Source organism: Ochlerotatus camptorhynchus, unplaced genomic scaffold, assembly GCF_037179485.1.
Source record: "Ochlerotatus camptorhynchus isolate MF236.1 unplaced genomic scaffold, CSIRO-AGI_Acam_v1.1 ptg000178l, whole genome shotgun sequence".
NCBI lineage: Eukaryota > Metazoa > Arthropoda > Insecta > Diptera > Culicidae > Ochlerotatus > Ochlerotatus camptorhynchus.
In genome coordinates this window covers 302,480-316,665 of record NW_027040668.1, presented here as the reverse complement: position 1 = coordinate 316,665, position 14,186 = coordinate 302,480, and the positions used below count along the sequence as shown (strand labels likewise).

General features: G+C 39.1%; 1 protein-coding gene across 2 annotated transcripts in view; it reads left to right on the top strand.

The window, feature by feature from the left end:
• Positions 1-14,186, top strand: part of Sema2a (Semaphorin 2a) — a 389,227-nt gene that overhangs the window by 360,078 nt on the left and 14,963 nt on the right. For both annotated transcript variants that reach the window (XM_065222817.1, XM_065222816.1), the window contains exons 9-11: positions 1,733-2,089; positions 2,466-2,694; positions 3,294-3,630. In XM_065222817.1, the coding sequence (XP_065078889.1) occupies positions 1,733-2,089; positions 2,466-2,694; positions 3,294-3,630 (923 nt within the window). The remainder of the gene's footprint in view (positions 1-1,732; positions 2,090-2,465; positions 2,695-3,293; positions 3,631-14,186) is intronic.

The following is a 14,186-nucleotide window of genomic DNA, read 5'->3' as shown; positions in this document are numbered from 1 at the left end:
TTGCCAGCAATACAGGCAGCTCTCCCCAATCATCCAACAAAATCCGTCCTCCGATCTCATTCACAGGTTTTATGTTGACCAAACAGAAGTACCAAAAGTGGAGCGTGAGAACCAAAATCTTAACTGGAGGCGAGCATGGCGTTGCATCTCTTCTCGTAAAATACCAAGCAGTACGCGGAGTGATTTGTATATGATCATTAACCGGAAAGTGGAACACAGGAAGCTGTACTACCAAATCCGTCGATCGAATGGCGAAGACTGTACTCATTGTGGTGCTGCAATTGAAACCCTCAAACATAAATTCAGCGAGTGTAGACGTGTAGCGGAAGCATGGACACTACTACAGAGGAAACTATCCGCTATTTTGAATAGCTGGCGTCGACTTACCTTTGATGACCTTATCCAACCTTGTCTACAAAACATTGGATTAAACACTAGAATTAGAATAATGAAGTTATTTGCAACTTACATCTTCTATGTTAACTCAATTAATGATAGAATCGATGTAACAGGACTAGAATTTGCGTTAGATAATGAAGCATGAATCAATTATGTGAGTAATTCATTTTATACTTCTAAGACCAATAAAAATTTTACAAAAAAAAAAAAAAAAAAAAAATAATAGATATTTTTGATTTATAGGAATGCTTCCTTCCTTTAAACATGATCAGTTCTTTCAATTCGTAGTGATTTCGGAAATTTTTGAATAAAATGTTTTACATTTGCAGAAATGTTTTCTTCTTTTAAACGTGAGCAGTTCTTTCGAATTGTACTGATGACGTTGTTTTCTGAATAATCAATATTTTTGATTTAAAGCAATGATTCATGTTTAAAGACCAGTTCTTTCGAATAGTGACCCATTCGGCGGAATGACCCATTCGGCGGAATGACCCATTCGGCTAAATGTTCTTCGGTGTAATGTTCTTCGGGAAAACGTCCTTCGGCGAAACGTCCTTCGGCGAAACGTCCTATGGTGAATTGACACAGCCCCTTATCATAGTAATTTCCGTATAAACTTCAAATGATTTGCGCCACGTCAGTTTCTTATCAAATGAGTTTAAATTTTGGGAGGTTAATCAAGACCCGATTTGGAATCGATTGAGTACAGTGAAGTGAAAATTTCAAAATTTGCATCAGTCCAATACCCACTCTGTAAGAAGGGTAAAAATGTCGCCCGATGCCTGGATAGTGGCTTTCCCTTCTGACTAGCACATATCCTGGAGTAATTATAATTATCACTGACTACAGGAAGCAATTCACATCAGCAGAAATAACAATGATTACTCCCCGTCATTGCGAATTAATAACCGCAACAAAATACTTTCTCCGAAGGATAAATCTAGCAAACGTCTGTTGGAAAGCACGTTTGATGGCACATTGATTAAAAGTAGCCCTCTGTCCTCCTCCTAACCGACTAGAAAACGGTGGATTTGACTTCTCTTTTTTTATTCCCATCGGTTATCCTTGCATTCCGCAGAACTCTTTGTCTAGTATACCTGATTGAGGCAAGATTTTCAATCAGATCGTTTCACAGACGAACATGTAAAAATAAACAAGAGATTTGTTTGAAATTTTAATAATCTGTACAAATTAGCAGGGTAGCAATAGATACTCTTTGTCTGGAAAAAGGGGGAAAGTTATCAGAAGGAATCAATCACCAGTCTATGATGATCCATGGAGAACGGGATTTTAATCATGACATTGTTTACCACTCTCTCTTCCTCTCATTTAGAACCGAACTTTGTTGGAGCGTTCGACATCGGCGAGTACGTGTACTTCTTCTTCCGGGAGACGGCCGTCGAGTACATCAACTGTGGGAAGGCTGTATATTCCAGGATAGCCCGCGTTTGCAAGAAGGACACCGGTGGCAAGAACATCCTGAATCAGAACTGGGCCACCTATCTGAAGGCCCGCATCAACTGTAGCATCTCGGGCGAGTTTCCGTTCTACTTCAACGAGATTCAGGATGTGTACCAGCTGCCATTGGATAAGACCAAGTTCTATGCGACATTCACTACGAGCACCAATGGGCTGGTCGGTTCGGCGGTTTGCAGCTTCGACATTGGGGAAGTGCATGCAGCCTTTGCAGGTAAGGACTGTTCATATTTACGCGATTGGCTTCCACGCGTCTCCATCTTGTGCTGACACATGATTGCCAAGCCACATCGTAAATTAATTTAAATTGCGTACGAAGCCACATTCGCTTTCCTGTCCCCCCGCCACACTCATGGGCGAATGGGGAAAAGAATGAAATATTTCCGCTACTAACTGGTCCGGTAGACGTTTTCTCACATTTTATCGCCTTTGATTTATACCATCGTCGTCGGTTGGTAGCGAAGCGTAGCAATTCCTACATGGGGTGTGCTCCAAAACAGTACTCCTAAACCCCGTAGACGCGTCTGGAGCCAAAACTAAATTGTGATTTATTTCCCTGCTTTCGACTGTTGTTGATTAACATCGCGTAGGTAAATTCAAGGAGCAAGCTTCATCCAATTCCGCCTGGCTTCCGGTGTTGAACTCGAAGATTCCGGATCCCCGGCCGGGCACGTGCGTCAACGATACCTCGACCCTGCCGGACTCGGTGCTAAACTTCATCCGGTCCCACCCGCTGATGGACAAGGCCGTTAATCACGAACACAACAATCCGGTCTTCTACAAGCGGGATTTGGTCTTCACCAAGCTGGTCGTGGATAAGTAAGTATATCAAATTATTTTTCAAATAACGAACGAATCTTGAACGCAACCAACACCCGGAGCAACCTTTTCGGTACACAATTAGAGAACGTACGCAACAAATTCGCTAATTGGATAAATTTCACCGGTCGGTCGAAACAATTAGGCGCTTCATTAGACCGAACATTCCACTGGCGCTTGTTCGTTGCGGTGCCCTCGATAGGTCATGTGTGCTTTTGAGGTTTTTAATTTGATTGCAGTGGATTACCCACTTGCCATGCATTGCCATTGGCACTATCGCCGTTGTTGACCGCAAATTAATGAACCTCTATACATACCTACACATGATGCTGTTGCTTTTATTGATGATGGACGGTTGGGTCGAAATTCCGTTCCTGGGTTGCACCGGATTGTGAGCAGCAATCAGCTGGGTCGTGGTTTTGTCAGGATTAATTGTGGGTTCTACAATTAGTTAAAGGAATTGTTTGCTCGTGGAAAAAAACACACGTCAATGGTTGATTGTTGGAACCCACTGACCTGAAATAAATATTAATTAAGCTAGAACGTTGCTTTGCATGTGAATCCAATTACAAACGAGCTGTTTATTCTAATTTCCGCAGGATCAAAATTGACATCCTCAATCAGGAGTACACGGTTTATTACATCGGGACCAACGCCGGTCGTATCTACAAGATCGTCCACTACCTGTTCAACGGGGAGTCCAAGTCCAAGTTGCTGGATATCTTCGAAATCGCCCAGAATGAAGCCATCCAGGTGATGGAGATCAGCCAGACGCGGAAGTCACTGTACGTGGCTACGGATTATCGAGTCAAGCAGATTGATCTGGCCATGTGCAACCGGAGGTACGACAGCTGCTACCGTTGCGTCAAGGATCCGTACTGCGGTTGGGACAAGGACACCAGTACGTGTAAGCCGTACGAGTTGGGACTGCTGCAGGTAAGCTAACCCATTGCTGTTACTATTCATAAAGGTGTGATTTCAGTTGATTTACAGTAGTCTCTTTTCCGTGATGAACTATGCTAATGGCTATAAATTACGCTGTCAAAGAAAAAAAAACTGATTCATATATGGATCGCAGACGTTTGGAGTATCTGACTTTGGCCAAATCTCAGTATGCGACACTTTAAAACGTATAACAGGTTGTCAACTACCTGGAAAAACTTGGAAAATCAGTGAATATCAGGGAATTCCTTTTTGAACCTGGAAAATCAGGGATTGTCAGGGAATTTCATTCAAAGTCAGGGAAATATTTCTTTATAACAAAAACAAATGAATAAGTATGGCTGACTTCGCTAGTTTCAAACATCTTAATTACTCGTTGTAGTTTGAGGCTGATTTTCTATTTCAAGTTGTGAGTTTCTATTTAAATAGAGTTGCAAAGTTGTGGTTGTTCAATGCTTGATATTGCAGTTTCGCAAGTGGACCAAAAGTTACTCAAATAAAGGGTATTTTGATGATTTTGAGCCTATTATAAATTCAGCTCCCACTGCGTGATGTCACATTCCTGAGTTGAACCGAGATAAAAATTCGGTTCCATTTCCGTTGAGACGTAGTAAGTTGTTGCAAAATTAAGCTGCTTATGAAAATGTGGGTCTCTTAATAGACGTTATACCTAATTGCGTCTGACAAAATTTAATCTTCAAGTAGATTCTGCGTCTGCTCGATCCAGCTTTGTCCAACAAAAATCAATCCCTTGAGCGCATTGGTGCGCTTTTGCGTAAATGCAAGAATGGTTAAGAGGTAAGCTGGGTCTAGACAAGACAAGTCATTGATCAACTCAGTTGAATTCAATTGGCTTGAAAAGTTGAGCCTGGTTCTACTTTTTTCAATTCAAGAAGACAGTTAAATGACATAGTTTACACGTTCAAGCCAGTTGAATTCAATAAGTTGATCAATTGATATCTAAACCCAGCTTTAAGAGAAGATAATGATTTTTTTCTGAATACTTTTAGTTCTTTTTCCTTATTGTGTTCTTAACAGCTTGATTAGATCAGAGAACTAACTAAATAACAATTTAGGATAATGGTCTTGCTTGGGAGTTTTTTTTTTATTGCTTGGAGTAGCACTTTTATGATTCAAAGATACGTAGATACGTAAACCTGGTTAGCTTGTAAAATAAGCTTCACAGTAAAATTTTCGTATGGTAATATTGCTGCTATTGCAATTTAGATTACGTAACCTTACATAATTTTGGAGATTAAAGCATTGTTTTGACTATTTCCCATCGGAGGAATCCGCCCGCGAATTAGCTTTTGGTTTAGCATATTATCCGCAATAATTTTCTTACGGAGCTGGGTCTCATAATTTGCTCAAGGCAAAACAAATATAATGGGATTAAAAACAAGTGTTTCATATGTGAAATGCAGAGTGACCAGTGAACCGGGAAAACCGGAAAAAGCAGGAATTTGAAGTCGACGGGAAAATCCAATGAATTTAGTTGACAAATCTGGAAAAATATACCTCGTACTCTCTCCGAAAACAATAAGATTTAAAAACCCTTGAACTGGTCTAGATGTTTGGGATAACTACAGTCACTTTGAAGAATTATTAAGAAAATTTTAGAATTGTTTTTTTAAAACAAATTTGAGCAGATTTTAGAATGAATTCTTGAGATAACACCAGGTATTTCAGAGAATATTTTTTAGGAATCTTTAAGAAAACCTCCAGGAGAGTTTTTACTAGATCTCCCAAGAGTGAACAAGATTTCAGGATTCTTGAAAAATACCAAGGAACGTGAATTTTGAGGTTACATTTCCAAAATAATTAGGCAAAGATCTAATAAGTCCGAGTATAATTTCTGTATAAATTCTGAGCAAAATTAAATGACAATTCTAGGCGGGAGAATTTCCCCTGCCAGATGGTGTTCACAGGGAAGAGGGATTGCAAGTTTTGCTCACAAAAGCTAATAGGTCCTTTTCAATTGTTGGTCTGAGGTGAATTCTATGGAGAATTTCATGCAAATAAAAAAAAAATAAACTCAAGTGAACTCTTAGAAAAAGTTCAAAATTCCAAGAAAGGATGAATTTTAAGAATTTTGTAGAGTGTTGTACAGAGAATGTTTGTGCGATTATAAAAAAATAAAGGGATTTACATATAGAATTTCAAATTTATTTAAGAAGAATTTTGGAAAGATCTCTGTGAAAGAAAATTAATCTAAAGAAAAGGTTTGAGAACAATCAAATAAAAGTATTGAGCGAAATATATACAAATTGTGAAGACTTCGAACCTGTCGCAGATCCTTAATTCAAGATCCAGCTTTCTTAGAAATAAGCCATTTAACCTTCGGCTTAACGGCGCCGGTGGTGTAGTGGTAAGCGTGATTACCTCTCACCCCAGAAGGCCTGGGTTCAATCCCAGTCGGCGCCGCCTGGATGTTCTGAGGCATAACATCTCTGATCACGCCTTCCTTCGGATGGGAAGTAAAGCCGTTGGTCCCCGGTTCATGAGTTGATGGATCGATAGGTAGGGTCCAGGTGTTGGAGCTGCCTTCCTGGCACGTCGGTAGCATTGGTGCTCAGCACGGAAAACAAGATCGACGGAAAAAACAAACCAAAGGAAAAAAAAAAAAAAAAACCTTCGGCTTAATCGCATTGTTTTGTGCTTAATTAAATACCTAAGCCGCGATAATATCCAAAATTCCGGGAGAAAAACGGGACAATTTCTAATCGAGATTTGCTGGTCACCATGAAGATGAAGGAGATTTGGATGAATTTATGCCCCTAGGGTAGAATTCGGATCCTTCCCGTTTTTGACAACACGAGATTTATGCCTTTTTTGAATTCTATAAAATGTATGGAACGCTTTATTTAATTTGAAATTGTACTGGACCACTCTTCAGAGGTCCGTGTGATATTTCATGAAAGTGTCCATAAAGCACTAATATACTCTAAGGAAAGTTATAGTTGATGAGGTTGTGTTTCCAAAACCAGGTAGGCAGTGCAACTGGATTTTTTTTTGAAAATTGCTGGATAATCAGGGAATATCAGGGAATTTTGTTTTCTTCGTTGAGTCGACACCCTGTATAAGCATTCAGTATCAGAACCATTGGTGATCAAATTGAGTGTTGGTTACACAAAAAAATATTATGGTACTCTAGAGAAAGTAGTCTTTTGACGGGTTTTGACCCAAGTCAGACAATCTACCACCCTCTTCGGAGGATCCGGAATATGTACAAACGTTTGTAATAGAAGTAAAGGGTGATACGGTCAAAATTTGGTCAATATCAACTTGACGTATTTCTTTCAATTTTGCATTTAAAAAACCTGAACACCCCTCATTTTGAAGGTGTGTGTGTGTAGAATGTTGCTCCTATTTTGATTTAGGAATTCACTCTTCAGTTGTCAAAATGCCGTCCAAGCAAGAAGAGCAGCGTATCAAAATTTTGCTCGCGCATCGCGAAAATCCGAGCTACTCGCACGCAAAGTTGGCAAAATCGCTAAAAGTTGCCAAATCAACCGTTACAAATGTAATTAAAGTGTTTGGGGAACGTTTGTCGACAGCCAGGAAGTCTGGATCGGGGGGAAATCGAAAACCGGAAGCCGCTGAGACGACAAAGAGAGTTGCCGGTAGTTTCAAGCGAAACCCTAACCTCTCTCTCCGAGATGCCGCAAATAAGCTGGGTGTATCGTCTACAACCGTGCATCGAGCCAAAAAACGAGCCGGACTATCGACTTACAAGAAGGTAGTGACTCCAAATCGCGATGATAAACAAAATACGACGGCCAAAGCGCGATCCCGGAGGCTGTACACGACGATGCTGACGAAGTTTGACTGCGTGGTAATGGACGACGAAACCTACGTCAAAGCCGACTACAAGCAGTTTCCGGGACAGGAGTTTTATACGGCAAAAGGAAGGGGAAAGGTACCAGATGTTTTCAAGCACATGAAACTGTCAAAGTTTGCAAAGAAATATCTGGTTTGGCAAGCCATCTGTACCTGTGGCTTGAAAAGCAGCATTTTCATAGCTTCCGGGACTGTCAACCAAGAAATTTACGTGAAAGAGTGTTTGAATAAACGTCTGCTGCCTTTCCTGAAGAAACACGGTTGTTCCGTACTGTTTTGGCCGGATTTGGCATCTTGCCATTATGGTAAAAGGCCATGGAGTGGTACGCCGCCAACAACGTGCAGGTGGTTCCCAAGGACAAGAACCCTCCCAACACGCCAGAGCTCCGCCCAATTGAGAAATACTGGGCTATTGTCAAGCGGAACCTAAAGAAGACCAAAAAAACTGCTAAGGGCGAGCAGCAGTTCAAGGCAAACTGGCTTTCTGCGGCGAAGAAGGTGGACAAGGTGGCTGTACAAAATCTGATGGCAGGGGTCAAGCGTAAGGCCCGGCAATTCGGATTTGGAAAAGCGGAAGCCTAACTGAATATTTTTCCTGAATTTAATACTAATTGAACTTGAAAAAGAAATTTAATTTGATTTTTTAAATAAACGATTTCACCGATTTCCACGCGTTTACCCTTGACCAAATTTTGACCGTATCATCCTTTACATGAAACATGGAAATACTCAATAGGAACACCAATGAACTTATCATGTGATTTGATATGTCTTTTAAGGGGGTAGTCCACTCTGGAAATTTCAAAAAATCTTTTTTTTTGGCTTAAAAAATACTTTGGAATGTCTACTTTGACATAGACTTGACCGCAAGTCCACAAGTGACATCGTTCCAAATTTATAGGTCGATTAGTGGACTCGTGTCCAGACGCTCCAAGCGCGCTCAGGTGAGCGCTCGGAGTACCCGCCCGTTACCGGCGAAACGGCGTGTCTTAGTTGTTCCAACTGCTGCGCGATTATCTCTAAACGATGTTTTCAAAATTCGCGGGCGCTGTGTTTTAGAAACGGCTCATTCGATTTAAATGGTGATTGAATTTTCGAGTTAAGTACCTTTTTTTCTAGTCTTGTACGTAGCCGATTTTCAAAAGAATCAAAAATTGATTTTTGGTGCAAGTTTTTATCTCCAATTGTAGGGTACAGCCAAATTTTTATTTTTCAACCAAATCAAAAACGACTACGTATAAGACTGAGTCATCTATCAGAGAATAACCACAAAAAAATTCGTTGTTCCAGCTCCAGTGGTGTGACCGCCAGACGTCCCGCCCTGCAACGACTTAGACGGGAGGTCTCCTGGGGAACCTGGTGCAGTGGCTACAGGAGACATACAACCGCGCCAAAAAAAAATCTCAATTAAAGAGGACATTTCAATTGACAAAACCATGCATTCCTTTTTTTTTAATTGATCGTTATTTACCCTAAAAAAAAATTCGTGAAGATGACCGATTTTTCATGCCGACAGAGTGGACTACCCCCTTAAGGGGTTTGCGCTTCTACATGCACCCGGAACATTGAGACTAGATGAAACTCACCTTAGTGGCTCAACAAAGACTCCCGGATAACTAGCTCAGCAGCATGAGACCCTGAACTGTGCCACAGGGCCGGCATGCTACTGGGCAATTCGGAGGGGCTACGTGGAACAAAGTTTGCAGAAACTGTGGGATTTCTCTAGTAACGGTGAAATTAATTGATAGCTAAGGTGTGGATGGAAAAAGTCTAGAAACTTATTAAAATGGCATTATGGTGCGGATGGTTTTATTGGGCTATTGTGGGTCGTGTCGGTGGTGTTTGATGGACGATGGCGAGTGCACGCGGGTGGTGATTGCGTTGAGGCCGATGTTGTTTAATCGCGATGGCGGTCCGTGGCTTGATCACTCCGTCGGCAATGGCAGATCGATGGCTTCAACTGGTCTGGAAGATGGCGCCTGGTGACTAGAACTGCGGTCACGACAATGGCAGATCGAAGGCTTGTGTTTGAGCTACCAAAGTAGCCTTTTCTGTTGGCAATGGCGTCTCCCTTCATTGGTAAATATCAGCTGGCCGTGACAAGGCCACCTTGGTCGAGCCGAGAAGGGTCTTCCCCTTAACTATTAGAACTTCCGAGTCCGAGGATGCTCTCCTTTCTTGCTATTAAAAGCTGGAGAGTGGAAGGTCCTTGAGCTTAGACCAAGAGGACTGCATTGGTTGAAACTTGCCGAGCGTGAGGATATCCGTGGAACAAATAAAAACGGTCCTGAAGGACAAATGGTTGTTTAAAACCAAGCCAAAAACAAATTTGGTCAAACTCAGTTACCTGAACGGAAAAAGGAGGTCGTCCTTCGCCTTCAGTTTTTCCTTTGCCTTCAGTTTTTCTACCACAGTTGATCACAACACTTGTTCGATCCTGTAACGCCCAATTAAGTTTATAAAAATATCAATTTCAATCTAATGCTACTAACACAAACTTATACATATTTCAATTAACAGCAATTTTACCAACAATCCTACTGATCCTACCAACCCAACACTGACACTAAAACAATACTACAGTTTCCCGAAACAACATGCACACATTAAAACCTAGGACATTGTAACTAAACGGTTACAACATGTCTAGTAGGGTGGCTAAAAATAACACTTTATGTAGAAGCACATTATGTAGAAACCTGGGGGCTCTACCCCCAAATGATAGCTAAATGGTGTTACAAAAAATACTTTCGTATGGCGGCAACACTGAGATGAGATTTTTGATAAAAGTCGATTTTTCATATTCGTTACAACTGTATCACAACTTGGGCTCCAAAATATATGAGAAAAATTTGTCACAGCCTGCTAGATGCTTCGTTTTTTCAAGACATTTTTTTTTCAATTAACAGAAATTTCGATTTTGTGGGTGCATATTGACATTCACTCTTCAAATGAGGGTATCAAAATAAGATTTATCAGCGATTTAATACAACGCTTTGATTGGACATTTTGTTATTAACAGCTTTGCTAAGAAATGTACCTATCTATGAGCGATAAAAAGTTATTCAAGATTTCCTGGAGCAAAAATAGTCGTATTTTTACAAATGTCCGTTAGAATCTATGTATTTATTTGCAATGTTATATACAAACGGTCAATAAATACGAATTATTAGAAGAAATAATCAGGGTGTCCGGGAAAAACCAAATTGCACCGGGAAAGATCTTATACACTCATCCCAAGTAACACATTTTGATTTTATATTATACCCCGTTCACATTACAGTCTATATCACGTAATATAGGCTATCTTGCAATGAGCACTCATACATAGGATTTCCAGTGAAAACTAGATGTATGAGTGCTCATTGTAAGACAGCGTATATCACGTGATATACGCTGCAATGTGAACGGGGTATTAGTCTTGTAGACCATAATTTGATCTTGAAGAATCCTTTAAACTCTTGAAATCCTGTAAAAATTCTTTTAAGATTATTTAAAAAATCATCATTGGAATTTCCTTGCATTTCTCTTCTCAATTCCAATCCCCAAATGAGAATAACATTATTTGACCTTACTACATATTACATACTGTATTCTTTAGGGTCAACAATTAAGCCAAATAATAATCTATGCTTCAAGTAAGGATTTGTGTTTTATCATGCGATAAAACTTGTGGCGGTACTTGGGATATGTTACCATATTTAACTGTTTCAATAAAACTGGGAAAACTAGGTTAGACAACTGAAAAAAAAAACCAAAAAACAGGTTTTTAAATTTTTAAATAGAATGGCCAAATTGCATTTGTTTCAAGTCCGTTATCTTCATGAAAAAGTAGGATACACAATTTTTTCATTGTCTATAATCTCTATATCACAAATTTTCGGAGGTTTCGAAAAAATAAACTCTGGTTCCAATATCTCTTCGTCATCTTGCAAGTTTTCCAAACCCAATATGTTGTAAAATGGTCTTGGAAACTTTTCCAGCGCTAGAGATTTTTTTTCAAAGACCTGAATTTCGATAAATCTTTGAAGGCCGGAAGCTTTAGTATCGGAAAACATCGAAAAATCATGTAGTAGAAGCTTCTTTTTTTCTAGAAATTCTTTTCCCAGCCCATCAAATTGTATTTTCTACAAGTCTGGAATCAGCAAATTACCAATCCCAGATTTTAGATAAAATTTATGTTTAAAATCATGAAATATTTTCTATATCTTAGAATCATTAAATGTTTCTCGGACTGTGAACTTACATTCTAATATGTCGTAAATTATTCTATGCTTTCTTAATTTGTCTGAATTAAAGATAACGAATTACTAAGTACCAGAATTAAACAAAAAATATAAATTTATTATGTATACCAGTATCTTACAACTTTTTTGAGAACCGAGATTTTTCGAGAAAATTTACCTGTTGCCAGAATAATGACAATTATTGATACGCTCCATTTACGCGAACACTTGTCTAGGTTACAGAGATATGAAAATTTGTCTATGTTTGAAATTTTACAAAAGTTTCTATATTCGAGACGCTTTAAAATTGCCGAATTTGTTCAAGACGTTGAACCTTTTTCTCTGCGCCTTAATTTTTTTTTTTTTTTTCAAGATTTCCTAATAAATTTCTATGTTCAATCTTTCACATCCCAAAATTCAACCAATTCGCGATCTGAATCTAAATTCAACTTATTCACCGGTTGGTTTCCAAAAAATCGTGTCAGAAAAAAGGGTACTGTGAGAGGAACTGGAGGTTACAAATTAACCTATTGATTGTCCAATTAATACTGATTTTAAGAAAACAAATGTATAAGATCTTTCAACCATTTGTTTTATTTGAAAAAAAAAAACTTGTAAAATGCTCATGGTGGTTTAAAAATTAATAATATTTGTCAAAGCGGATCGCATTCAACGACAGATTAGATTCATATCTTTAATATCTTTCCGATCAATAAATGTCACTATTGGTAAATTTTTTAATGTTTTAAAGTCACTATTTGTTCATTTTTTTCGTTGCTGTATTCAATACTACAGTATAAAATACCCACTACCAACTCTGCAAATTGTAGAGGAATTCTGCTGACAAAATAGTATCTCTAAAGGGTTATTTTTGAACGCCTTTTTTGTTTAAGGTAGAGTTTTTTTTAATAACCGGGAAACAACCGGGAATTGAAAAAAGGAATTCAAATGGACACCCTGAAAAAATCAAGTGCATATATCAAAATGGAGCTTTCCTGAGCGTTATTCGGATATTAGGTGCTTATAAACATCATTGTTGCCCCGTAACGTGGGTGGATCACCTTTTCATGGTACGTTACGGGATGTTAGATCTACCACCGATTCCTAGTCCTGACTACTTCAAACTAGAGGAACAAGATTTTTCAGTAATCCAAGGAACACATCTTAGTCCTTGCTACTTTTTATGCCTTGTTGATAGTGACAAGACTCGGCTTTGTCTACAGAGGATGATCTTGAAACAAGGAAAAAAAATGAGTTAGTTGTCTTCATCTATGTGATTCCTAATCTTCTATTCGTTGGTCCCTAGTTTAAAGTGGTTAAGACTAGGGTTCTGATGCATGGTCATTATCGGTGTCATACCTTAATTTTGTTGCTTAGGAATCCAATTTTGACTGACAAAGGGGCGCGCCTATGGATGGTGTTCCAACACTCCGAAGGGTATAAATAGCGGGACCTTTCAATTAGAGTCGAATCCTTGCGATAAATGCAAGAGTGGCAACTGTAAAAAAAATCGAATACTTCATCATTTCTTAATAGTGATGGAGTAATATGACATGCACTAAACTAAGGACACGGGTTATACTACAAAAGAACAATTTACTGGTCGCAGTGGTGTTAGGTCCCGAACATAGGAAAAAAAAAATGTAATTGTTTAGTTCAAACTAAATTAAGAGTCCACGTAATTCACAGTATATTGGAATGTCTAATTTTGTAAAAGACTACAAGTGACGTAGGGCTACGTGGTCTTATATAATAAATCTTATTTGTTGTTATTGTGTTCATAACTGCAGCAGGAGCTTGTGTTTTGTGTAGGAATAGGAATTTGAGTGGGGTTCTCTCTTTTTATACTCTTTAGTATAACGCGCTTGACATAGATGGCCCACAGCAACTCACGAAGTGCTACTGATCCCATCAATAGCGGCGCGACTTCTTCCTCCTGGATGCTCATGTGGGCTGCAGGTCACTGCTTGCCGGGAGCCTTTCGTTGTGTTTTGGAGAACACCACCACTCACTTTGAAATCTGTGTTAGGGAAATCGCTTTTCGCAGGCAATCGGTGATAATTTAAATTATCATAGCAACAATTGCACATTGGTGCAATTTTCAATAGTGGCATTTTGACAAATGATAAAGTCAGATGCGTAGAAACATTTCTGATCGATTGGTGATAAAATTGTTGGAATTAGATCAGGGGTAGCTGCGTTATTAACGTTAAAAATCTTTCATAATTTTGTTACATGTTCCATTTTTGGTTTTCACAAAGTGTACCCCAATATAGAAATCACAGACGTAGTCCTACGTCAAAAACTAAATCTGATATTGCAAAAAACACCCTTGGTTATAATTTTAAAGTGAGCCCCCGGGTTTTCAGATAATGTGTGTGTCTCAGAGGAACAGTTTAAAGAGATGTTAATAAATTTAAGCACAGCTGTAAGCAGATAATGTGTTATTTTGGGCCAACCTAATGTCTAGGTTTGGCCAATATG